The 25,443-nt window shown below is 42.4% G+C and overlaps 1 protein-coding gene across 2 annotated transcripts in view; it reads right to left on the bottom strand.

The window, feature by feature from the left end:
• The window catches only part of LOC102221065 (netrin receptor UNC5D), a 226,292-nt gene that overhangs the window by 8,102 nt on the left and 192,747 nt on the right, over positions 1–25,443 (bottom strand). For both annotated transcript variants that reach the window (XM_023343786.1, XM_023343787.1), the window contains 4 exons: positions 18,144–18,315; positions 11,677–11,904; positions 6,427–6,576; positions 4,023–4,187 (listed from right to left, as the gene is read on the bottom strand). In XM_023343786.1, coding sequence (XP_023199554.1) covers positions 4,023–4,187; positions 6,427–6,576; positions 11,677–11,904; positions 18,144–18,315 — 715 coding nt within the window. The remainder of the gene's footprint in view (positions 1–4,022; positions 4,188–6,426; positions 6,577–11,676; positions 11,905–18,143; positions 18,316–25,443) is intronic.

The following is a 25,443-nucleotide window of genomic DNA, read 5'->3' as shown; positions in this document are numbered from 1 at the left end:
ATGTTATATGGGGCGATATTTTGTATTTTCTGGGCACATTGTGCCATTTCTTACAACAATCAAGTAACTATGTTAACTTCAGTTGTTATTAAAATACTTTATATATCAAACATTACTTAAAAGAAAATTGATTTTATAATTTAACAAATTAAAATTGGAACTCTGCCTCTTTAAGAAGGTCCTGCTCTTCAGGAAGTTGTCACAACATGCCTCACCTATTAACCCTATTTATACTAGCTCTGAGAAATAATGAGCTCAGCAGATGAGCAGTTCCACCAGCGGTTTGCTAATTGCTGCTGGCTAGTCTGAAGGAGCTGAATGTGGGAGTCAAAGGAGACGGGTGTTCTGGGAGGCGAAACTACAGCTCACAAGAGGAGGAGCTAGGTCAAACCAGGCGGTTGCCATTATGCAGGGCATTCTTTTATGCCCCGCATAAACGAATAAGGGCAACACTCTGGGTATGTTTTTGACAAGTGAATAACATTATAACATGACATAAAGCTCAAAAAACTCGATTTTACATAATACTGCCCCTTTAAACATATGTAAATAAAGTAAGTTTGACAAACTTAATTCGTCTACATGTGACAAATATAGTCTAATTTACACTTTTTTTTTTTTAAAGTTGGAGCTCCATTCTCGTTTGCAGTGCAGTGGACCCTCAGCTTTTCAGGGCTCAGTATTCAGGATTCACCTATTTGCAGATTCTTTTCCTTTGCAACACAACAACTTTGCACTACAAATTATTCATGAAAAATTTGCCTATTCAAGGATTTTTCTAAAATATTCAGGAGGAAATGCAGCTGGGAAAGCTGAACTTCCTGGGTGCAACGCTACTTAACTCAGCAGAAGACTGAAGACATCGTCCGCCGTGGCAGCCCCACTCTGTGTGTTGATGTATATTAAAGTAGATTTGATGTTTGAACTCTTAAAGAGAGATGCAGTTTTTGAGGGGAGCCTTTCGGGGACAGCTGAGGTCCGCTGTTAACCTGAACTTTCCCAGCATTTACAGACCCAGTTGTTCCAAAAATTCTTGTGAGGTGGATTTTGTTTAAGTGTTCCACTTTAAAATCAATACCAGCTGAAATAAATCATTAAAAGCCTAAAATGAACAGAGTGGATTAAAAAAAAAAAAAACTCTGTAAAGGAAGTGGAAGTCAGCTGAATTCCCAGGTGAACGGTTTTCTCTCGGTGTAAGCCGCTGGTTGAAAGTAAAACAGAACTTCATGGCTGTGAAACATTTAGCAGGAACATCTAGTTTGCAGAAACACGGTCACACGATACAAACAGATGGTACCATTTTGTTTTCTTCTTAAACGTAATCTCCAGGGGGAAGAAGAAAAAGAAAGCGGAGGAGGAGGAAACTCTCCAACTAGAACAACAAGACTGCATTGCTGACTTGCCAGCAACTCTTGAAAGCAGTTTGACTTCTTCTTTTCCACCAGAAAGCCCAACTTTTTCTTGCTGTGACATGTATAAATCATGAGCTGGAAGTGGCTGGAAGCCAGGCGGATCCTGTGTTAGTCCTGTTTCTTTGTTGCTGCTTTGTTGGAATGTCCTCCCGACTCGGCCCGCGGTGGGATTAATGTGGACGGAGCTGCTGACGGACCCGGGACGTGTTGACGTGCGCCGCCGGAGATGCTGACAGGCGGAGGAGTCGTTATGGTCGGAGCGTCGCAACAAGCAGCCGCTCCAGTCAGGCCGGCGGCTGGAAGGCGACGCTGTCAGAGATGCTTGTGCCTCGCTGGCGACAGCAGAACGTCACTCAGCTGCTGGAAGTTCAGCGAACCGACAGTTTCCCTCCCAGAGCCAGGACAGGCTCTCTGCTCAACCTCAGAAACCAGATTTGAAACATATTTGGAACCTTGGCTATTACCAAGTGTCAATAAAAGTTATGTTACACTTTATAAGATTATTGTCTTTAGTTGTTTTTTTTTTTATGGTGGTCGGAAGGCTGGTGGCATGGCAACCTCGCTTCTGTCAGACTGTAACTACATTGTAGCTCACCACCATCAGTGGGCAAATGTGTGAAGAACTTTGGGTTGCTTAGACTAGATTATGAGCTACAAATGGAGAGGCGTTAATACAAAAGTTATTTTTTTAGACATCCGGATGTTGGTTTTCAGTGTTTCCCCTTCAGACTTGGCCTTGGAGAAGTACTTTAAAAAGTCTAAATATTCAGCAGACAGAACATTCTTAATGGGAGAAAAAAAGTTGAAAATTCCAACTAATGATGTTTTAAAACATCAAGTGTGCAGAAAATAAAACCCCAGATATGCATGAAGCTGCAGGGCTTACGCTGCTGACAGCGGTGTTCCTGTGTTAGGCGTGTTGCAGTGACGGAAACCACTTGGTCGCCAACTTTTCTTGTCTTCCTGTTTGATTGGTCTGTTTTGATATCTGCATGATATGACGAAGAACTACTGTACAGCTACTGTATAGCCTGCTTTGTTATAAATTTTAGCGGAAAAGACATTTTTTGACTGTCAGTTTACACTGAAAAACAGAAAACACAGCTCCAACTTTAAAAAAAAGTATGTCTACTAGTCGCAAATAATTGAATGAAACTTACATTAATTTCTCTTTGCTCTTCTCAACAATTTAACAAATTAAGTTTATTTATTAATAAATTAAGTTTATTAATTGATCCAAATTGAGTTTGGATCAATTTTATTTTATTACTTGTTACTAATTGATCATTTCTTTTTAAAATCGGAGTTGTGTTCTCTTTTTTCAGTGTAGGACCACTGACCAAAAGGTGTGCGTATGCATTCTATATGTACACCTTTTTTTTAAAAAAGAATTTTTTACATTATTTTATGGTAAAACAAAACTACCAGACATTTTTCTGAGTGGTGAAGTCATTCTTTTTATCTGTAGTAAAACAATAAAACATGCTATGACAGCTTATTAGGGCTACGGTACATAAAAGAGAAAATGCAGGAATTTTCTAGAAAAAAAAACAAGAAAATTTCTGAGTTTAAAAAGTAAAAATATTTGGACTTTTCTGAGATTAATTTAAACATTTCTGCATTTCCTTCTCCTATCTACATTGGCCCTGGTTCTGTCCCAACATGTCGACTCTTTTATATTTGTTATGGTTGAAGCGGTTCTACCTGGTTACCAAAATGACCCCCTCTGCTGGCAGTGGGAGATACTGACATGTTGAGCAGCTCTTGTGGGTAAACTACGTTGCATTCCTCACATCGGGGGACTAAAAGCCAGCCACCATGTTTTCATGACTGGAGCTCTATTAATTATGCATACCAAAGTCGTCCTCTGCTTCCAGTTGGCTTTAATTGGACCTGACTGGATAATTACTCCCTCCAGCTGTTGATCTTCATGCACCAAACTTTCCAATATTTGCATAAGAGCGGTGGACAAAAACACACGTCCGTTTGTGTTTTTTTTTCTCTCATTGTAATGCGGTGAAGGTTCTTGGAGGCAGGCTGAGGTGAATCAGAACCGAGGAGTCTCGACGCGGCGCCTGTAAACCGCCGCTTTTACGGAGCTCGGCTAATCACCGGGGAGGAATTAAATTGAAGTGTAAACAGTAATTGTAAATAACATTTCTCCTGTGCATGGGTTTGTGTTTTATTACGGCGGCGTGCGGCCTGGAGGGAGGACGGGCCTCGACAGCCCGACCGTCGTCAAGGTGCTCTTGAGTGAGGAGGAGCAGCTCCTCGCCGCTCCACTGGAGCTGCTCAGCCGCTGACGGCAGTGTGTGTGTGTGTGTGTGTGTGTGTGTGTGTGAATGCACAGAAGGTTATTTGCAGGAACACACGTCTCTCTGGGCAAATAAAGGTTACAAAACACACAGTTACCCTGTGTGTACGGCGGGGAGAACAGCGGAGGCTCGACATAAATCTGCGGAGAGAGGCAGGCGGGAGCGTCCTGGTCGCTCTATTAATACACACAGAGCATGCTCAGGAGAGCTGCCCTCCACCCTTTCTCTCACCTCCACCACCTCATTCTCCTGGAAGGTTACACAAAGGAAGAGCGGGGAAGCTGCGCTGCCTCACCTCGGCCACGGCCGTGTAGACCTGCAGGATCTGCTCGTGACCTTTGACCTGTCGCACGCTGATTTTGCAGGAGAGCTGGGCGGCGGCGGGGCTGTATCTCTCCAGCTGGAAGGCACAGTGCAGGGGCTGCTGGTTGCTGCACCACACTTGAGGGAAGGAGAATTCCTGGGAAACAAAAGCGGAGGGGGAACATTATCGTCGGCGGCTCCAAAAGAAATGACAGATTTGTTTCACGAGAAGTTCCCGGTCGGCAGGTGAAATTCGGGCTCTGAAGTCTCCGCCCGCCCAGCGCTTGACGTGCCGTCGTGAGGAAATGACTGAAGAAACACACAGGAAGTGGTTTTCAGGATTTGGATAAACAGAGAGCGTCAAGCAGAGAAAGGTCCAGCAGTCCTGGACATCCAGTTCATATCCAGTGAACGTTTTAACTGGAACATATCAGACTTGAAAAATTGGATTCTGGGCTTATTTTTTAAATTTAGACTGACGTTTTTCGTTTGACGGATTTTTAGTGTTCAAATTAAAAATAGTTGTAATTGTGTGGCAGAAAAGCACAAAGCCTGTACATTTTAATAACATGCAGTGTTTTTGCACTCGTTTTATTCACTTATTTTGAAATATCTACAATCTGGCACTGTGTGGTGGTGTTGTGAAACAGAAATTCCAGTTCAACTCCATAATTTAAAATGATACAAAATGATTGTTGTTGTTGAAAAAATATGAAACCATGCATCAGTTTCCCTCCTTTTCACTATTATGTGCTGATCTATCACATAAAACCCTGACAACACACAGCGTAGTTTCTTGTTGCATCTCGGCTAACCAGACTTGGAAGGATGAATAAAAAAACATGTCGATCATGTTGATCTCAGCCACACCTAGACCCTGAAGGTGACGACCTTTGTGAACCATGCAGCCTGCTGCAGCTGATAATGCAGCCGCAGATCAGGAAGAAGAAAGGCTGCAGGCGTGGAAGCCTGGGACGCTGCCTGGTACTAAAAAGCTGACTTGATCTACGGCGGCCGTTATTCTGCACCTGCTCCACGTAAAGCGGCTCGCTCGGCGCGCCTGACGTTTCCCGGGCGTAAATAAGGTGGCTCTGTCTGCAGATCTTAAAACAACAGAAACAAACAGGGAGGAGTTTTAGGGGAGTCGAGGGAGAGTATCTGAGCTGCAACAAAAAGCACAACAAAGAATTCAGCAGACCGTGCTCCTTCTACCTCGGTTCGCATCTTAATGCTCCTGCAGGCAAACCGAACGCGATTAATCACATCTTCTGTTCACGCTCTCTGCAGGAGGGAAGCGGAAAGACGACGAGTCTGACATTAGAGACACGAACCGTTTGAAAGAACGGGAAGAATGAAACGAGTCAGAATGCTGCGAGCTCTTTGTTGACGAGCTAAAGCTGTGGCTGTGTGAGCTGCTGTGTGTCGACCCGCGTTCAGCAGCAAAGCAAGCTTTTTGACCGAAAACACGCAGAGCTTGAACCGACCAGGAGACGTTTCAATGCGATTCTTTCGGGCTTGTTCCATTTCCAAGATGCAGGGTGGATGGAGGATATTACGATTCTTCATACAGGATGTGTGTGTGAGCTGTCAGGGCCTTTAGCAAGTCAAGTTTATCAGCATAGAACATTTTATCAACGAGGCAGTTCAAAGTGCTTTACACCATATAAACATAATACAGTACCCAAATATGAAACAAGGCAAGAAAATAAATGATACAACAAAAAATGTGATTAAATTTGGTAAAAACTACTAAAAACACTTAGAAAATTGGCAGAAAATACAATAAAGTATATGAATAAAAACCTAAACAAACGAATCAATTAAGTACCGATTCCCCTTCATCTGATTAATCGTTTCATCCCTAATAATATCAAAACGTTGAAACCAAGGAAACAGCACCACACAGTAGAAGAAGCAATAGAACAAATCGCATACGTAGGATTTATGCAGCAGATGTAAGGCAGTCCAGCTCTCTCAACCTAAAGTCCTGAAGGGGACGGTCTCCTGCAACGGTCAGAGTCTCTCTGTGCCTCAGCACACCTGGCTCCAATACCAGCTCATTATCAGGGCTCTATAGAGCGTGACTCCATGCTAGTGAGGCAGTTTAGACATTTAATTCCACATTATAGGACCAGGGACCCATGTGAAGGTTGCAGGATGCCGGCCCTGGAGGACAGGACTGTGACCATGGAGGGACCAGAGCCTGTTACTACGCTGCAGAGGCCCAGAGAACGGCTCACAGGTTTAGAGTTCACTGGAATCTTCCGACTTCACCGGTGGAAAAGCGAGAGCTGCTCACACTGTCTGACTCATGAGTGAACCCAGGAGGAGTGGAAACAACGCGCTGATGAGCTGTTTGCCTCCGGAGTGACACAGACGCCTCGGCAGTGGGTTACCTGACATGTGGTAAAGGGTTTGATGCGCCACAGGAACTGGGGGACGTCCTGGATCGACACCTGGAGGCTGAAGGTGTTCGCTCTGAAAGGCAACGTCTTTGGCTCCTCGAGGAGCTGACCCCCTCTGGACGTCTCGGCGGCCACCACTCCCTGAGGACGAGAGGACGCAACGCACAGTGTGACAAACGGTGGACAAGAGAGGAGAGCGTGGAAATGAAACTGAAAGGAAAGGAAGAGGAAACAACAACTAGAGGAAAACAGGAAGGAAACGGAGAGGAAGCTGTGACTGGCCAAACTAAAGAAACTAGAGTCAGACAGAAAACCCAGAATCCTCTTTCCCTTTGAAGGTACACTTACTTTGCATATCAGCACCAACACCTGTTGCTAATCCTTTCGTCTGTCACATCCGCTAATTGACTCACAGCAAATATTAACACAGAAGCAGGCTGACATGAAGTGACATCCGAGTCTCCGCCGAACAAATCCTACAAGTTGCGTTCGCTCATTAGCATCCCATTTACGGCGGCGACATGACAGACTGGAGCTGATTGGTGATTGGTGTGTTTTCTGGGAGTGTGTGTGGGGGGAGGAGTGGAAGCGTGGTAGAAGGTGTCCATCCTCCTCCTCCCCCAAATTGAATTTGAGACGATGAAAGAGCACTTTGATTGTGGCTCGCAGGTATTCATCCGTCATCGCTGCCCAGTGTTCCCGGCATGAACGTTTTGGCATCCGCCTGCCTGCCTGACCACAACTGCTGAAGGAACACAGTATCGTTTGGCTTTTACTACCAAGTAGCACAGTTTACGTTTACATCACCATTTAGATAGATTACCGTAAAAATCAACGTGCAACTTTCCGTCTTTCCTGAAGGTCTACGCCTACACTGAGCTCACAAGACGAGAGAGCACTCGATACTGAGTTTACAGCAGGGAGATAAGATGTTAATGAGATTCGGAAAGATTTCAAATTCATGACTATTCTCAAATTGTGTTTTAGAAAAACTCTTTATGAAGTCAGGTATTTTAGACTTTAATCCAAATTACCTAAAAAAATGCAAAAATCACCCTTTAGTTTGTGATAGCAGATGCTAGCTTTAGCTTTAGCATTTAATGGTTGGCCGATAACATCTTGAAATTGGGCCTCTGTCTCTTTAAAAACTCCTGCTCTTTCAAAAACTCAGGAAGTAATCAGAACGAGTAACGAGGTCAGCAGATGCAGTGTTTGCTAATTGCTTCTGTCTAGTCTGAAGGAGCAGAGTGGGGAAGCGCCAGGGGAGGTACGGTTGCCATGGAGATTGAAGGATTTCTCACACATGCACCACAGAATAAACGCAACATTCCAGGTTTTTTTCCGATGAAGGGATAACATCATAAGATGATGGAAAGCTTTCACATAGTACATAATAGGAGATTTGTACATCTGTCTGACTCACTGATCAGAGTTTAAGCTTCTCAAACAAGCAACATGTTTTAATTTTTTTGTTTAAAAAAGGGTCAGACACTGCTGCCTTTCAAAATGCAGTAAGTGAAACAGAAACAAGAGTCAAACCTGTTTGAACATCAGCAGAAACCTGATCTGGTTCTGCAGCTAGTAAACATTTCTAGATGTGTCGCTTGGTCAATTGCATGTGACTTGTGTGTACGCCTCCATTCAATTTTCACAACTGTAGACATGGTCCTGTGTGCTTACAAAGGCTAGAAAAATAAATCTGACCTTCAAACTGCCTTGAGCTCATTTTCTGTATCGAGATGAGTCTCCATAGTATGAAGAAAAAGAAAACATCCGGAGCTGTCCACCATGTCCAATAGCAGCCTATGATCTGGGACCAATTCATAGACGTCTGTGTCATAATAAGTGAAGGATTTTATTCCAGCCTTCATAGATCAGCCTTTTCTGCTGTGGACCAAAGCAAACCCACGCTGGGAGCTTCATACATTATTCATTCAAGAAAATGTGCAAAATTTAGCCCAATAAACACAGGCTTACAGGAGAAAATCAGCAGAACGGCAGTAATATCTTTCCCCTTTAAAATGTTATCAGCAATATTGCCAGTTTAGGATTCATGTTTGTTTTTTTTTGTTTTATTTATTTTCACAAAATGAGATCTCACAATAAGCACGGATATGATTTGATAATGAATTTATTTTGCAGCGTGGCTCTTAAACGTCAACACAATTACTGGGGGCTGCTTTGGGCTGTCCGCTGGAGGATATCAGCTGCATAAATAGATGAGAATATCCTCCGTTATTAATCCGGCGGTTACAACTGGTAATGGGACTTGGTTTTGGAACTACACATAATGCCAGCGTGTGTCCTCCACTGACATTAGCACAGCTTAGGTCAAAGGTGTGTGTCCAGTCTAGTCTCGTGATGTTTCGGTAGGACTGGGTGTGTGTTGCTGGTTTATAGCGTGTAGCAAGCTGCATTTTTGAAATAACAGATTTGGAGTTTGGATTAAATGTCGCCTTTTTTCATAATCACATGCTTATGGACTGATCTCTTTGGGAAGCCTGGACATTTCCAACTTGGCTTGCTGCAAAAAAATCAATGTATGGCATGACAAATAATAATTAAAAGATCTCCATAATTTCCATTTTCATGATATACAATTTTTCTCTTTTCTCTCTCTTTCTACCAAAAACTGGATGATAAAAGTCTTCAGTTTGATGCTTTGGTCTCAATGAAATAATATATACAGTATATATATATATATATATATATATATATATATAGTAAAAAAACTCTAATTTGAGACATATTTTAAATTTATAAAGCTGTACAAACACTACCACTAAATAATCTAATTTAAGGCATTATATTCCAGCTGGCAAGGCCTGTTAATTAATTTAAATTTTAAACAGTCAAGCAGCAACTTACTGTTTATTTTGGCACTTAAAAAGCGTCTCATTTAGAGAAGGCAGCCTCCCGCTCCGTGCATGAGCGCAGACGAAGGGCAGTGGAAGTTTTTCTGCAAACTGCCAGTTTAAGTCATTTGGGAAACGGTTCGCTGGCAATTTGCATCCAAGTCGTCCTCGCAAACCGGTTTCTGTGAAAAAGGCCCCTGGGAGCCACGGTGTCTTGTTTAAAGGGGTTGGGATGTAATTTGTTAAGAAATCAAACGCTTCTGATTAATGCTGCTTGATACTTCAAAAAAAAAAAAAACTGTTTCTTAAATTCATCAATATGTGAAAAAAATTGTAATGTTGATACTATTTTTGAAAATGCACACTGAATCAAGGTTTTTATAGTTGAAAATAACAAAAACCGAAATTGAGAAAACATTTTTGTTAACTGAAATAAATAAAAACTGCAATTAATGGGGAAAATGTATAACTAATTGGAACTATATTGTGCATTTATAAACCTAATTAGGACACACTTAAATTAGAAATATAATATCCTTTGTTTTTGTGTTTATTAATCTATTTATTAGTCTTTCAAACTGATGTGAAATTGATCTTTTTTTTCCCTACACAAGCAGTTCAACCGTCGTCAAATTACTGTAGTCCACAATCCGCAAAATGGCGACAGCAAAAGTTGGGAGAAAACTCAGTTGTCCAGTTGGTTGTTCAACAATAAGTGAATCCATTTCATGAAAATTGTGTCTTCTGTTGACTGATTACCCAAGAATCAGAATCATAACACAATACTTTGACCTTGTGGAACTCTGCACCTAAAAATGAACCAAAGTATGAAAATAACTAAACCAGAGACACGGTGAACTGTTGCACGTCCACAAATGTCTTCTGAATCTGCTCTGTGGCTGATTTTGTCCTGCAGCTCTGGAAAACACGCAACAGAGACGCGCCGTTAACAGGAAGGAAAGCCCGAGGGACGCGCGAAACGTCTGGCATCTGCTCGGCAGGCTGCAAACCCATAAAGCCAACCCAGGGCGCGTCTTACAGCCAAGCTGCTGCCGACTTCCTGCAACGCGACGCAGGAGCGGCCGGGAGTCAGCCACCGGCTCGTCCCTGATCGCCTCACCTCCTCTCAGGGGAGCCATGGGTGGAATCAACGAACCTGATTTCCTTCAGGTTCGTTGACAACATCTCATTTCTCAAAAAGCATGCACGGTTGCTTGCTAAAGGAAGATCCGGTCAATCAAGGTAAAACAAAAGAAAAAGAAAGAAGATTAACATTTGAAAGACCGTGGCAGTCTTTGCCTCAGACTATTACAAGCACATGCAGAGCATCCGTCAGCGCTGTGTCAGAGTCCTCACAACGCAGCCGTCTTGTTTTGGCTCACATGGCGTCGCCCTCTGTGGCCCCTGCTCCCTCGCAGAAACAAGCCAACAACCGCATAAGATGCGCCCTCTGAATGTAGGCCGAGCCTCTCCCGGTCGTTCGAGTGCATCTGTGCATCCTTCTGCTTTTGACAAAGACTCCGGAAATAAAGCAAAGCTCTGACGGCTTATTTGAAGAAAAGCTGCAGCGTCTCATTTCTCTCTGATGAGTTAACCATTCTTGGATGAAAAACGCACAAAAAAATGTACGTATTTCCAGTGGAAGTCCTGTAATTTAATACAACCACATCTAATTAGTTAACGGGGCAGTATTATGTGTATTCCAAGAATGTTGTGCCATATTATAGCCTAATCAAGTAACTATGGTAACTTCAGGTGTTATAAAAATCTATATATAGAGATCCAATTTCAATTTAACAAACTAAAATTGGACCTCTGTCTATTTAAAAACTTCTGTTCTTTCTGAAACTCTGCCTTAAGGAAGTCATCCCAACATGGCTCCTTTAACAACGTTTCTACCAGCATTGCTCTGAGAAGTAGCTTGTACACATCTCAGCAGATGTGCACCAGGTGTTTGCTAATTGCTGCTGGCTAGTCTGAAGGAGCCGAGTGAGTAAGTAGCAGGAGTGTTCTGTGCGGCTAGGAAGCTTCCTAGCTTCGAGACGAAGCCTTCGAGGAGCTTCGTCTCGAAGGCGGAGCTCAGCTACCTGGACTCAGAGTTGAGCTACCTTGTTCTGAAAAACCCTGACAATCACAGAGCCGAGTAAGTTTACTCAGAGTATCTGCCTTCTGTTCAGAGTATGTTAAACCTGCTTTCTGAAGAAAAAGGCAGAAAAGTTCCAGTTTTCAGCCACTAGGGAACAATGACTGTTTGCTTCAACAACAGAGTTTAATTATTAAGGAAAATGCAACCCACCTGCAGCCAAGAAAAGCTACAACGAAACAAATCCAACTCCCAAATTCTGTCCCCAATTCAGCCTTTGTTGGTACAGCAGCACATCCCCACCTGAAAGGCGTGCGGCGTGTCGTCCACACAGTACACCCGCAGGCTGTAGTTCAGGGCGCCCGCCTCCACGCTCCCAAACACGGCCAGCTTCAGCCTCTTCACGGCCGCCTGCGTCAGCGGCTCGCCCACCAGCGCGTACGAGCCCGGCTGGTCCAGCAGCAGGTGGCAGCTGCTCGAATCCATCAGGCAGTAACAGGAAGCGGACTCCTCTTCCACTGACATCACTTCCTGCCAAGGAAAACAAAGAGAACGCGCATGACGGGCTGCAGACCTGAAGACAAATTCGAACATGTTGGACATTTTTAATTTCCGAATGCTCAGTTAAATGAACAACCTAAAATGAAAATGACACCAGAGAGCTTCAACACATGTAAGTTTTTTTTCCCCCCAAAACTTTTAGGAACGTGTTTTAGACAAATTCCAAATGAGTGAATGTTTGAAAATCACAACAAAGGTTAACATTTCAACATTGAATATCTTATTTTTTTGTAGTGAATTCAACTGGATAGAGGTTGAAAAGGATTTGCAAGTCATAGTATTCTGTTTTCCTGTTTATGTTTTGCACAACTTCCCAGCTTCACTGGAGCTGGGGTTGTATACAACAAAGAACCTTCATTTTATTAAAACCAAGAAGTGGGTGCACAAGATTTTGTTTGACATATAAAAGATCATAATTATATGAAAAGGTTGAGATTTATGCACGCGTATGCTAATTTTAGCAACAATAAACTGAAAGCAGGCATAAAATTAAGCAGGTGGTGAATCGCAAAAAGGGGATTCAGAGGGTCAAAATGGCCCACACAAAAACTCAGTTTAATATCATTAGAAATGCTTATTTATTTTTTAAAAAAAACTTAGACTAAAGTGGATATTTGAGAAAACTCCATCTTTGTGTTTGTACTGTACATGGGAAAAAAAAGAAGAGATTTAGGGCCTCGCGCATTACAGTCTGCGACAAACAATGCACCAATATAACCACATACTTGCCTTGACGTGAATCCCAAAAAACATCGCCTTGTTTCACTTCATTACCTTTATATTCTAATACACTATTTTAAATGAGTATAACCTCTGAATGAACCGCCATGTTGAATCCCTAACAGGAAATTGTGGTTGTTTCGAAGCAATTTGATTGGCTGACAAAGGTTTTGACTGTGCGCTATACTGCCTCCTATGGGCCCGGCGTGTTTAAAACAGCGCTCAGAGGCGGATCAGTGCGGGTTTATGTGGATGGAAACTTTTCCCGAAACCCGTATCGTGTGCATGATATATTTATAAACGATGCGGTAGAGATATGCGCTCTTATAAAGACCTGACCACGTGTGTGTACAAGGCCTGAGATTGAAAACCTCGCATGAGAGCTGAAAAAAAAACACACCCTTCAGTACTCAGTACCAACAACGCTGCTGCCGCAGCCGCTTCACGCGGCAGACAAAGCTGCTAGTCTTCAGTAGAGAGAGAAATATTCATCTCAGGAGCCGCATCAGTATCATGACAGAGACAATTAACTTTGGCACGATGTGAAGCTGCTCTCAAATCAGAAGTTAGGTGACATATGGTGGGTTTAATCACACAGCATGAACTCAGAGAGGTTGGAAGCTGGAACGCAGGAAGCCATTTCCTACATGAGTGATGTTGTTAGCACAGAGCTGAACAAAATGTTGTCATTACAAACAACGCAGACTGTTTTATTTATGAGACGACTCGAGCAGCTGCAGAGCACTTCATTATTTCCGACTGCAATGAAGGAATCTGCTTTTTTGCTTCACTCTCGCTTTCTCCCACATCGCACCTCAAGGGACCGATTCCTCAAACAGTAGCTAATAATGATAGAGGAAGCCGGTTCTTAAAGGAATTAGGTCTTTAATGGCGGTAAAATACTCCAGGACAGAAAAACGTGGCTGTAGGATTCAGATTCCTCCCCACACACCCATCAGATTTGTTCAAGTGGGTTTTTTTTTTTTTTTTCCCCCCAAGAACCTCCTCGCAGTTCAGTCACGCAGCGCGTCCTGATCCGCTCCCTGGCAAGGAGACGCGATCCACGAGATTCACGCGAATTCACGATTTAATGAGGAGCAGCGAGACCAAACGGCGCGCTAAGACGCAGCTGGAGGAGCCGTGTCCGCTCGCAAATAATCACGTTAACTGGCAAAGCGCCAATTAAAAGTCACGCCGGCGGCAGTCACGTCACGCGAGACAGGAGAGCCGCACATGTTCGCTCCCTGCCCGCCTAGTTTTACTGCGGCTTTAGCCAGATTACAGCGCTTCACGATCTGAGGCCGAATGGCTCTAAACTAATGTTCTCCAAACCGTGTTTTTTATTTTATTTTAAATTTTTATTATTATTATTATAATTGTAAGATGAGATTCGTCTGTTTGACCAGAGACTCGATGCATTTTCAGTCGCCTCATCGTGCAGATCCAGACCAGACGGGCAATAATTGACTTTCTCGAGATCGCAAAGGGAACGAGATTTTTTTAGAAACGCACAAAAAAAAAAAATAAATGCAAAAGCTGGAGGACCGTAGACAATTCAGGGTGGACTCATAACAAGACAATGGAGGAGGGTTTTGAGAAAATGTAGGAGGATATTTATACTCAACAATGTCGTGTAATGACAGGAGGCAAAGAGATTAAAACAGAGCAAACGAACTGCAGGAGTTTATGTGATCCTGGCGTTAACTGTCAACGTACAACAAGAGTGGTTCAATTCCACAGTTGCTTTTTTCTTCTTCTAAAAAAAAAAAAAAAAACCCCAACAATTTAGACATTTAACAAAATACGATCTTTGCTGCTGGGTAGTGAGAGTACACAAAGTTAGTCGCCACATCCTCTTTTAGTTCACAGACCAAATATTACTTAATGACGTTTTTCAACCATTATTTCTTTAGGGAGTTCCTTGAGATAACATATCATTCAGGGGAGACGTTTTGGCGGCTCCTGTTGGGAATTAAAGTTTTAACATCTAGAACATGACAATAGGGCCGAAACAATTAATCCGATTAATTGTGATTGCTTATGTGTAATTGCGTTTAATCGATTATTGAAATGATCAACAACTAGTTTAGTAACCCATTAATGGTTGGTTGGAGACGCCAAGGCCATTTTGCTGAAAGAACACCACCCCCAGAGTAATAAGTAACCCTAAAATTGTACAATAAATATCTATATTTTTGTATTTATGATAACAAAAATCATTTGTCTACTCAAAATTCTTCAAGTGGCAGCTCTAGCTTCACCTGGCTCAAATTTTTTGTTTTTTTATTAAAGTGGAAGTGTTATATAAAACCAACTTTTCTGAGCTTCACATCATGTCATGTCGTTCCCTTTTTAAAAACATATCTAGAGTGTTGCTTAAAAAAAAAAAAAAAATTAGCAGAATGTGGAATTTTCTAAATCTAATCCATTGATTAATCCTCAGAGTAACTGATAGATTAACCAATAGCTGCAGCCCTATTTGACAGTCTGCTCTGCTCTACTGATGAGACGCGCACTGCTACCGTTTGGTTCAAGCTCCATTCTAATCAGGTGCTAGGACTCCTGTAAATACTTTATGTTTATGCATTTTGTATTTATGCCTTCTGCTTCCTCGTAAGCGCAGCTTAACACACTGCGTGATGGTGCTGAATAACAACGCAGCGTAGCTGGGAGTGTTGAGGTCTCTTTTGTGAGTCATATGCATTTTAATGACAGCTGAAATGAGGGTGTTTTGATGGCGCTGTGGATTTGGAGGTATTATACATCTCCAAACCCCTCTCCCTCTGCCTCTTTAGGTTAAACCTCAACGGTGAGTCATTATTTCCAACCAAGAAGCTCCAAGGAGCTCTGTGCCCTTTTAATATTAGAGTGAAATCTCAAAGTGACATGAATCTTGACTCCGTTCTTATTTCCTCTGTTCTTTTCTTTCTCCTCTCACTCAGAACTCTGGCGCATCTTAAGAAATTGCCTCCCTTTTGTCACACAAGAGCAAACAGAGGATGCTTGTAAAAGCCAAGGTTACGTAAGCATGAATCTGAAGTCAAGGGAGAAGCAAACAAGGATTGTTGTGGTGCAAACTGGCTTTTTTCATCATCATCATTATTATTATTACATGTTTCTTCTTCATGCTTTTTATCTTTTGCTGTATTTACTGATGCTACCTACCATTTGAGGATCCGCGTCGATCTGGGTTATTCCAAGCTATTTTTTTTTTTAAATAAAAAAAATACATATATATTCACACTTTGCATCTGGAGCACATTGTGCTAAGTTGAAATGTTGTTTTCTCACCTTCTTGTTCACTGCCATGAGAATTTATTTGAAGAAAACTGCCACATTTTATTCCCAACTGGGATCAGAGGTGCAGAATGTAACTTTTATTTAAAAAAAGAAAAGAAAAGTTGTTTTTTTTAAACATATTTATTAAACCATCACCATGTTGTGACAGTGTGGTGTGAGACAGATAATCTGTGAAAAAATGGATCTCCTCCAACTACCACTGCCTGTTGTGAACGCTAAAGCTGTGAACGCTAGCTTTAGCGTTCACAACAGGCTGTGCTAGCTGCAGCCTGTTGCAGCTAGCACAGGCTGCTAGCTGCCTGTGCTAGCAGGCAGCTAGCACAGGATTTGGGGTTGATTTGGGTTTTTTTTTGTATAAGTTACATAGTGCAGCTTTAATTAAGGACTTCGAATTGAATTTTGCCAATTGAATAGTGTTCTGTTGAGTCTTTGTTTGGGGCTCGATAAAGAAGCAGCTTGAGCTCTTAGATATTCCCAATGACAGAAGACAAAAGTTAACAATGCAGACTGTAGGCAGCAGCGACCCAAATAACACTTAAGAAGTGACAAGCACCATAACAGCCAGCGGCAAACCTGCACCATTCATTATTCTGATCTATTCTGGGCTTGCCAAAGGTTTACATCATCTTTACATTTCCATTAGTCCCCGACGTACCGTTCTCTTCATTATAACCCAATCCCAACATGGCAATCTTCTTTTCCCACTTGTCTTGTAATCATTTTGCCGGTTGCTGCCCCAAAACACGAGCAAGTAATGCGAGGCGACAACTGCTATCGGGGCATGTTATGCCTCTGGGCCAGGGATTAAACTCTCTGGATTTCATCCAGACAAGTGAAACAATCAGCACCAAATGGGGGGAAAAAGGACAGGAAAAAAACAAAAAGAAGGGACGAATTCAGGAAAATACAACGTGTCCTGTCGAACAGCAGCATTAACGAGCAGCGAGGAACAGAAAAGTGAGAGCAATACCACTCTGTTTGAGTTTAAAATCAATGCTTGATCAACTGTGTGTGGCCAGAGAGCCAAGGTCATTGGAGGAACAACTCCCATGATTTTGCTCATGATTGCCCTACGCCTAAATTTGCTGTGTTGTGCCTTTCCTGATCTAATAATCGATAGTTCCTGTTTCCAACTCCCCCAACGCCCGTCTGCCATTCTCTCCTCGCAGACTGACAGCAGCCATGCCTCTCTCTGGCCATTACAAGCTGTAATTGTTTCTTTATTTCCCTCCTGACAGAGCAGCAGTGTTACATCCACATGGCCTTATGTCACACTCTGGAGGCCGAGCGGATCGGAGGTCGCATCAATCAACTCGCCCAAGTAAGCCCGACAGTCTTTTATGAGTGGCACATAACTCGCCATATATCACAAATGAGAAGGACTTAGCTTTGAAGCGGCTAACAACTAGCATGCCTAGGATTGGCTCGGATTTGCTATTTCCTCTGCTGGCCATTAACATGGACAAATGGGCTTTGTTATTGGCTAGCCTGGCGTTAGCATTGCAGAAGCTGGTGACTAGCTTGGCTAGGCTGGTAACTCATAATCTATAGACAACATGTATTTACAGGTGTTCCTTTGACATAATTTACTCTTATTTAACAAGACGTCAAGTATAAATGTTAAACACAAGACATGCGCAACATTATTGCACAGGTTGTTAACACCATGCAAAGCTAACAGAATTAGCTGCTACGTTAGCCCTTTTCCCTTCTCTTTCTTACTGGCACACGAGAAAGAGATCTCAATATTTATAGAAATGCATTCATTTAAGAATTAAGATTATTCTTGTAATTGTAATAATTTCTGTTTAATTTTTCACTGTTTTTGTATGTTTGTTTTACCTTTTCTACTCAGTTTTTCATGATAAATTGCACCTTTTTGTTGTTCTGTCTCTGAATCAGTTATTTTAAATAAAGATGCTCAAAGAAAAGCCGCTGTTGCTTTGACTTGGAGACACCACATGCAGCCAAGAGGCAGACAACATATTCAGCCTCAGCAAACAAAGTAAACAGACAGACCTGTCTGGCTCCTGAGCTACCAAACCTCTATTACTGCTGACATTTAGCTACAAAGAAAAAAGGAAGTACAAAAGAAAAGATAAGCAATGCGGACCAAGTGGCATTTGCTGAGCCAGGCTCAGATCGGACGCGCTGTAATGTACTTGACAGGTGTTCGTCCTGCGGCTTACCTCCCATTTGCCGTCCTGGGTTTTCCTCTTGAGCTGAATGTTCCAGTTCTCAGCATCCACCTCTGCACAGTGGGCGACGGTCATGGCAACGGGGCAAAAGAGATCCAGGCCTGAAGGACCGTACGTCACCTCTGGGCCCAGGAGGATTTCACAGCCTTCCAGTGTCTGGGCGCTAACCAAGAAAACACACACAAGTACACACAATGTTAGTTTTGTGTGTGTGTGTGTGTGATTTCGTAGAAATCATCAGAAACAAGCGTGTAGTCTTTCTTGGTAAATGCTGAAGTGAATAACTGAAAGAAATTGTGTTTTACATTCATCTGACATTAAACTACACTAAGCTTGTCCTGTTTTAGCTCAGATACAATTCGCAAAATCATCCATATTTGCTTAGTGCCAGAATAATTCCGTTTTCTTTTTTCAGATAATTTTTATTCCTTCAAATTCAGAAAATTAGGTACATTTTCTCAGTATTAGGTAAAAAAATGTTTAAACTGTGTGGCCCCCTTTGTATAAATTATGTATGATTCAAGTATGTGACATCAGTTTGCTGGGATTCTGTTTTCTGGGACTGAGATGAATGTTTTGTGATGACCACTCCAAATCTTTTACTGTAGAAACTAATTTGGCGGTGCATTGTCCATTAACTGTTCGCCCGATGTCTTAAGATGCTGTTGGACATTTTCACACAATGTACTTTCCTTGTGATCCTCCTTCAGTAAAACAGTCACACAATACAGCGGTGCCTCCGCCGCACTTCACAGTAGGGACGATGTTGACGCCTCAAACCTCTTTCCTCCAAATGGAATCTCACTGCAAAGTTTAGTCTCACCATCAGACCACAGGAAACGTGTCCGAAAATGAAGTTACTTTGTAAACTGAAATCTGCTTTTTATATTTCTTTTCGGAAAAAAAAAACAGACATTATGACGAATTCTAAATATTCAATGACCTACAATATTCATATGTTGTTTAAAATTTTGTACTCTTGGAAATTGTGGATAAATACAGTTAAATGTCCTCAACCAAAACTGTAAGAAAAGGATGAAGGTGAAAAATGTATTTAAAATTTCATATTCACATTTGTGAATATGAATTTTTTAAATCTAACAACTAGATTAATTACCAGTCTTGTGTGCCTACATTTGCATTCTACACAAGAAATATGCTCATAACTTTGTGAAAATCTGCCTTAGAGTATAACTCAAACCCCTCACAGATACTGGTGCCAGAGCACCTGCCCGTTTTTCTCTGGACAAAAAAAAAGTGTCCTTCTGAAACATTTTTTTGTGTGCTTTTTTAAAAATTATTTTACTGTGACAGCATTTGTGGATTTCAAAGCCTATATAACCACTGCCCACATTTTCCTTATTTTGCCCTCAAGAGAACACCGGACTTAGAACATATCCTTGTTTTAAGTTGATTTGATTTGATTTTGTGGGGGGACATTGTTAAACACCTGCATCATAGAAATAGCTATACAGTACATCCATAATGGTCAAGCTGGGCCTGTAATAAATCTCACACAGCTGGCGGCTCCGTCTGCAGCACAAGGTGCCCCTGTTTGTATTTGAGCTCCTGCGCCACAAGATGTCGGCCCACGCCACTGACGACCCGCCTCCTTTTTTTCCCTCATGTTTCCAGAGACATAAAAAGTTGCATCATCACCAGGGCTGTTGCAAATTGTTTAAAGGGCTAATAACGTTTGGAGAAAGTTATTAACTGCTGAGCTAAAACGGGAAAAGTGTGATATTTCAGGTCAGACAGCATTAGAAGGGGTATTTCTTTTTTGTATGCAAGAATCTGTTTGCAGCGACAGCTCTGGCAAAAAATGACGAGACCACTGCCCTGAACCTCATTAAAAGCCTCGTGGTTATTCCACCAAATATTGATTTCTAAAATCTTCTTGAGTTCAAGCACTAGTATTGTTGTTTCTAAATGAATATGAACTTATTCTCTTTGCATTACTTGAGGTCTGAAAGCTGAGCACTGCATTTTTTTCGTTGTTTTGACCATTGCTAATTTTCTGCAAATTAAAACGACATTTTTGCTAGGAACTTCTGAGACGTGTTGTCAGTAGTTCATAGAATAAAAGAACAATGTTCACTTTACTCAAACATATCCCTATAAAAGTTTTAGTCAGGTTGCACACGGCGCTGTAACACTTTAAGTGCTGCTCACACTTTCCATATTGGAAGTTGTTCTATTTGTCACAACAGACGTGTTGTGTTCATGCTCATTTCTCTTTGAGCCTTTGTTCTTGCAGCGAGGAAAAACAGACTAATGAGAGGAGCCTGAACGCTGCTGGGCTCCGGACACATCCCTCTGGGGTCGGACTTCCAGGTCCGGAACGCCTCAGAGCCGGCGTGTCGCCGACTTTTGGCTCCGCGAGTTCAAGTTGTTTCTCTGCGCAGAAGGACGGCGAGAGGTGAGGAGTCGCCGTGCCCTGACTTTGAGTCGGAGCGCGCTCATTAAAAGCTGCTTACAACAAACATGCGTGGTGGCAGCAGCAGATGGGCTCCGCTGCAGGGATAGTGCATAAGGTAAACAACTTAACGAAGATATGTGTGCTGCTATCAGTATCCGCGGGTCACAAAGACGGTGGGTCATTTGTTAGCTTTGCTCCGCTTTAGTGAAAGCCATAGGTCAAATAGTCTTAGAAATCTATGGAGACGAGCTAGAGAAGTTATGCATTAGTTACAGTTCAGTGAAACAGAGGGTTCCCCTCAGTGTACTATAAGCCTGGCGGGCCTCCAGGCTTTACTTGTGTCGCCACCAGGCTAAGAGTTGTTTGTTAATGTATTATAGTTGTTATTTTTGTTTATTATTATACACCAGTTAAAGAGGGTTAAAGAGTCTCTTAGTTGGAAGCACAGTGGCAACATTGTGCGGTCTGTATCGCACAGGGAAACTGAGGTCAGGTGTCGTTTTTTTATTTTCTGGAAAGCTACAACCACTGCCTGTCTACAGGCTAACGGCTTCAATGAAGAAAGTAACAAGTCACAAAGAAAGGGTCAAAACATTTTGGACACTTTCATAAGAATGACATGCAAAAATAAATATTTGTTTTAATTGTATTTTGGTTATGCTTTAGGTTTTTTTGGTCTGATTTGAAACACAAAAATCAGTCCAAGGGCCACAGAGGGCCACCACTTTGGACTCCTCTGATTAAAGTGAATTATAGTGATACTGAAATCAGCTCTCAAGAAATGTGATGTATCACGGCGAATTCAGTAAATTCAGAAGAAGGATCATTAAAGAGGATTTTCACGCCATTGGCTAAGCTAAGATGCTGTTCTTCCCTTAGAAATATGAAATATTCGTTTGAAAACTGCCTTTAGTTTTTACTCCGATTATTTCTGTATAAAATTAGAATTAGTCTCATTATCTAGATTCTTAGATTTGAGTGGTGGGAAACAAAAAAACAAAAAAAAAGGAATAAATGTGCAGGAGCAAATAATTTTTCATCACGTTGCGTCTCCTCTTCTGCATAATTATTCAATTATTCAGCAAATTTCAAACCAATTCTAGTAGAGTGCATCCATGTTTGCGATGTTAACGAGGACAAGATGATGGATGAATGGGTGGGTAAGTTTACTAGTGTGCCACATAAATAAGCAAATGAAGACACAACATTTACACTGGCGGTGATAGTAATAATAATGGTACAATTATTAGTGATTCCTCCTGTCTAAATAGTGCTGTGATGACAACATAAACAGTGTTTTCTTTATCTAAACTTGAGGTTCTTGCTGCTTTTCAGACTCTCAGCCCTGCTGTCAGCAAACGCTGTTGTTCACATGTACACTTCAACATCTTCAGCGCGGCTCGTCGTTTTCATTGTCTTGCTCACTTTTATTCCGAGGGAGGCAGACGGCGCTCGTTTCGTTCCTTTTAAAGCCGGCTGAAAGACGGCTTGCTGAGGGTGTAGCGTGTCACCTAAAACAACCCGGCAGTTTGTGTGTGTGTGTGGGGGGGGGTTGTTTCCCGCTGACAGCAGCCGTGCAACAAACACCCACGGTGGGCCGCGCCGGATAAAAACACCCTTTCAAATCACATATTTATCCCCAGAACAACTGATTGTTTACTTGTTATGCCGTGATTCACACCGCCTTAATTGTCTTAAAAGCCTCCGAAATGATACTCCAACTTTTTTTTTTCTCTCCTTCTTTTTCTTCTTCTGACACTCGCCCACATCTCCTGGAAACTTTTGTGTCCTTTTTTTTTTGTCTAAAGAAAGCGGTTATATAAGCTCCTGGGCTATTAAAGCAGTCTTATCAGAATTAAGATCTGCCTCTGTCTCCTGGAACACCTTCATGGTAAACGCTCTCTCTGGGTGATGACATCCACTCCACACTTCCCAATTACTGTCTCAACATCTGACCCGGGGTGTCCAGGATGGCATGGCGGCGTGTGTGTGTTTCTGTGTGTGTTGTACTCAGGATTTTCTCCAGCTGTCAGTGCTTGCAGGTACCTCTCTCGGTTCCTACACCGAGACAACACGGCGGCCCCTCTTGACCGCCTCTGAGAGAGCTGTTGATCCCTCAGCCGTCAGCGCCGAGTCTGATCATGTGTTTAATTCAAAGCGTAGAAAAGGAGCGGACTGCCTGCTCCTTAAGTAGCCGACGGGCTCTGAGCCCCCCGTGGCGGTGATTTCCTTTCTAATACCGCGACTGTCATCACGCTGAAGGGCCCTGCACGGATCCCTGAGGAGGCGCATTATTTAACGTGAGCAATGACTCACTTCTCCAGGACGCTCAAGACCCGAGCGAAGAGCGGCAGATTGGGTCACGGGTGGAGACGGTGGTGCTTAATGAATGCACCCATTAGCACGCCCCATTACCTTCACTTTTATTTGCTTGTAGTCTTCCACCTGTTTGGCCCGCGGTGCTTCTGTCAATTTCGAGTCGACTCACTGACACCTAATGTGTTTGCCGGGTACATTAATCAGCCGGGCATCTCGAGGTGAAGGGCCAAAATATCCAAGGAAGACGTGGAGTTTCATTTCTTTTTCTTTCTCCAATTCTTCGCCGCCGTGATTCAAAACACGTCTCCTTAGTCGGGCTTTTCGTCTGAGCCCAACCTGAAATGTGAGCAATAATTTCAATCAGCAGTCGCACACGACACAAAAAATCTCGACTCGGAGCGCTAACGACTGTTCTGACATGACTCCACTTTTGCTGCCCTCCCAAAGCCCTGTGAACGAGGAAACAAGTGGCCCCAACAAAGCTAATCACTTGAAACGGCTCACCATGCTATTTGGTCACTTATTACCAAGAGCGTTACACTGACAGCTAAAAATACCATCAACAACCCGAGCAAGTTACATGAAAGGTTTAGGCAGTGGAATACAAACAATAGCTTGTTCTTCTCACTTGAAGCTTAACAGTGTGCTTCTCTTACTTTGTTCTCTTTAGACAGCTATTCTTGTGTGTGTGTTAGGTGAGTGGTGGGGATCTTCAGTCTGCTGTGGTCAGTATGTAAGGAAGGAACAGAGGTGAACTGGTGACAGGACCCTTGGGGGCTGAAGGAAATTAAGCCTGTGAGGATTGGAAGCTAGCCTGGTGAAGAGCTAGCCTGGACGTTGACTTTCTACCTTCTGGGCCAATCAGCGAACAGAAGGAGAAACTGAGAACGATGATATCGATTTTCTGCGTCGTTTTAGTCTGCCATTAGTTTTAGCAGTGTCAGAGGAGGAAGTGAACAAAGCCGTTCAGTCCGTGTTGGACAATCTTTCCAAATATTGAATTGACATCAGCAGCCGACTTGTTCAGTTCTCTCTTCGCAGTGGAGGAGGATGGTTGTTTACAGCACAGGCAGTTTCTGGTAAGCTTCATAGCGTCGAACTGGTGCATCACATATGTCATGGGCTAACGTTAGCAACTGGGTAAAATTTAAAACTTCAACAGCATTCACATCTCCAGGCAGCAATCATTTCTCTGTAGCAAATAACTGAATGTTGTACAAAGGTCTGTTTTTTTTTTTTTTTTTACCAGGGTATAGAGCTGCTGCAGCTCACATTTCTAAAGAGGCTAATGCTCACTCACTGGTCACGCCTTTCTGCTTAATGTTGGTTGGAAGAAACTTTGACAGTTGAGTAAAACACACACCGTCTGTCTGAGATTCTCTTGATTTGATAAACATGTAAAAACACTTTGTGTTTCACACAGCTTCTCCTCTGCGTGGTGAGGGCGGTGTTGCTGACAGTTGCATGATCTAATGACCTTCAAATAAAGCGGGTAAAAATCAAAATCCCCTCTGATTCTTCCGGTCAGACATAAGTCCCGGAAGAACAGTGAAGCTGAAAGCTGTGCACTTTGACCTGAGTCTGGATACATCGCAATGCCGCGTCTGACATTACAACGTTGCAATGTCAAAAGGCAGAATTAGCAATCGAACATATCAGAAAGACACTTATTCAAGATTCCAAATCAAAATGTCTTGTTCTAAACAACATTTTTTTTATCATTTAACAACAACTGAAGTGCTCCTGTAAAAGCAGGAGACATTGAAGTGGAACAAGCCTCATGGAAACAGTCATGGTGAAATATAATCCCTGGCTGTGTTGGTTATCACTTAGAACACAACTTTAATCCCTTGCCTTTGTCACAACAGCAGTAAAGCTGCTGACAAAGAAACAGAAAGCATTTTCAAAAGATGTCCGAACTTCAATCCCATCAGTGAACAATGCCGCTCCATTTTAGCTCTTAGATAATTGCCAATAATAAAACATCTTTACGGGAAACACAAGAACAGTTAATTAAACGGAAATAACCCTCAAATGAAAAAGCTAAAGGAGTCTTTGTGTTTAGAGACACAAAGCAGCTTAATTGCATGACTTTTCATCGCAGAGACCAAACGCCGGCTTATTTCTCTTATTGTTCTTCTTCTCTATTGTTACCTGGAGGTACAAGACGGCTGATGCTGATCCAAGCACAGCTTTACGGGCTGATTTATGGGCTAAAGGCTTCCTATACGAACACCTCTCTAAGTTATTGGACTGCAAACTGTGACACAAGAGTAAATCAGCAGAACAAGGCAACACACAGAAAAGCATTTTCACTGGTCAACGCTGCAATCACCTCCAGCCCAGAACAACCAAAGCTGCGTTCTGCTCTGATCTTTTGTATTAAATGCTGATTAGACGTGCATACAGAGCCAGTCAACAGTTTTAAGAAATTCAAGCTGGGGTAAGTGACTTTATAAAAACTATTTTGTAAGTATATTCTGTGAATAGTTTGATCTCCTCCACCTCCTCCCTGATCTACTACTGCCATCTGAAGAAATGCTCCACTCTCGG

The sequence above is a fragment of the Xiphophorus maculatus genome, chromosome 12 (assembly GCF_002775205.1).
Source record: "Xiphophorus maculatus strain JP 163 A chromosome 12, X_maculatus-5.0-male, whole genome shotgun sequence".
NCBI lineage: Eukaryota > Metazoa > Chordata > Actinopteri > Cyprinodontiformes > Poeciliidae > Xiphophorus > Xiphophorus maculatus.
This window is presented reverse-complemented; position numbering and strand designations above follow the sequence as displayed.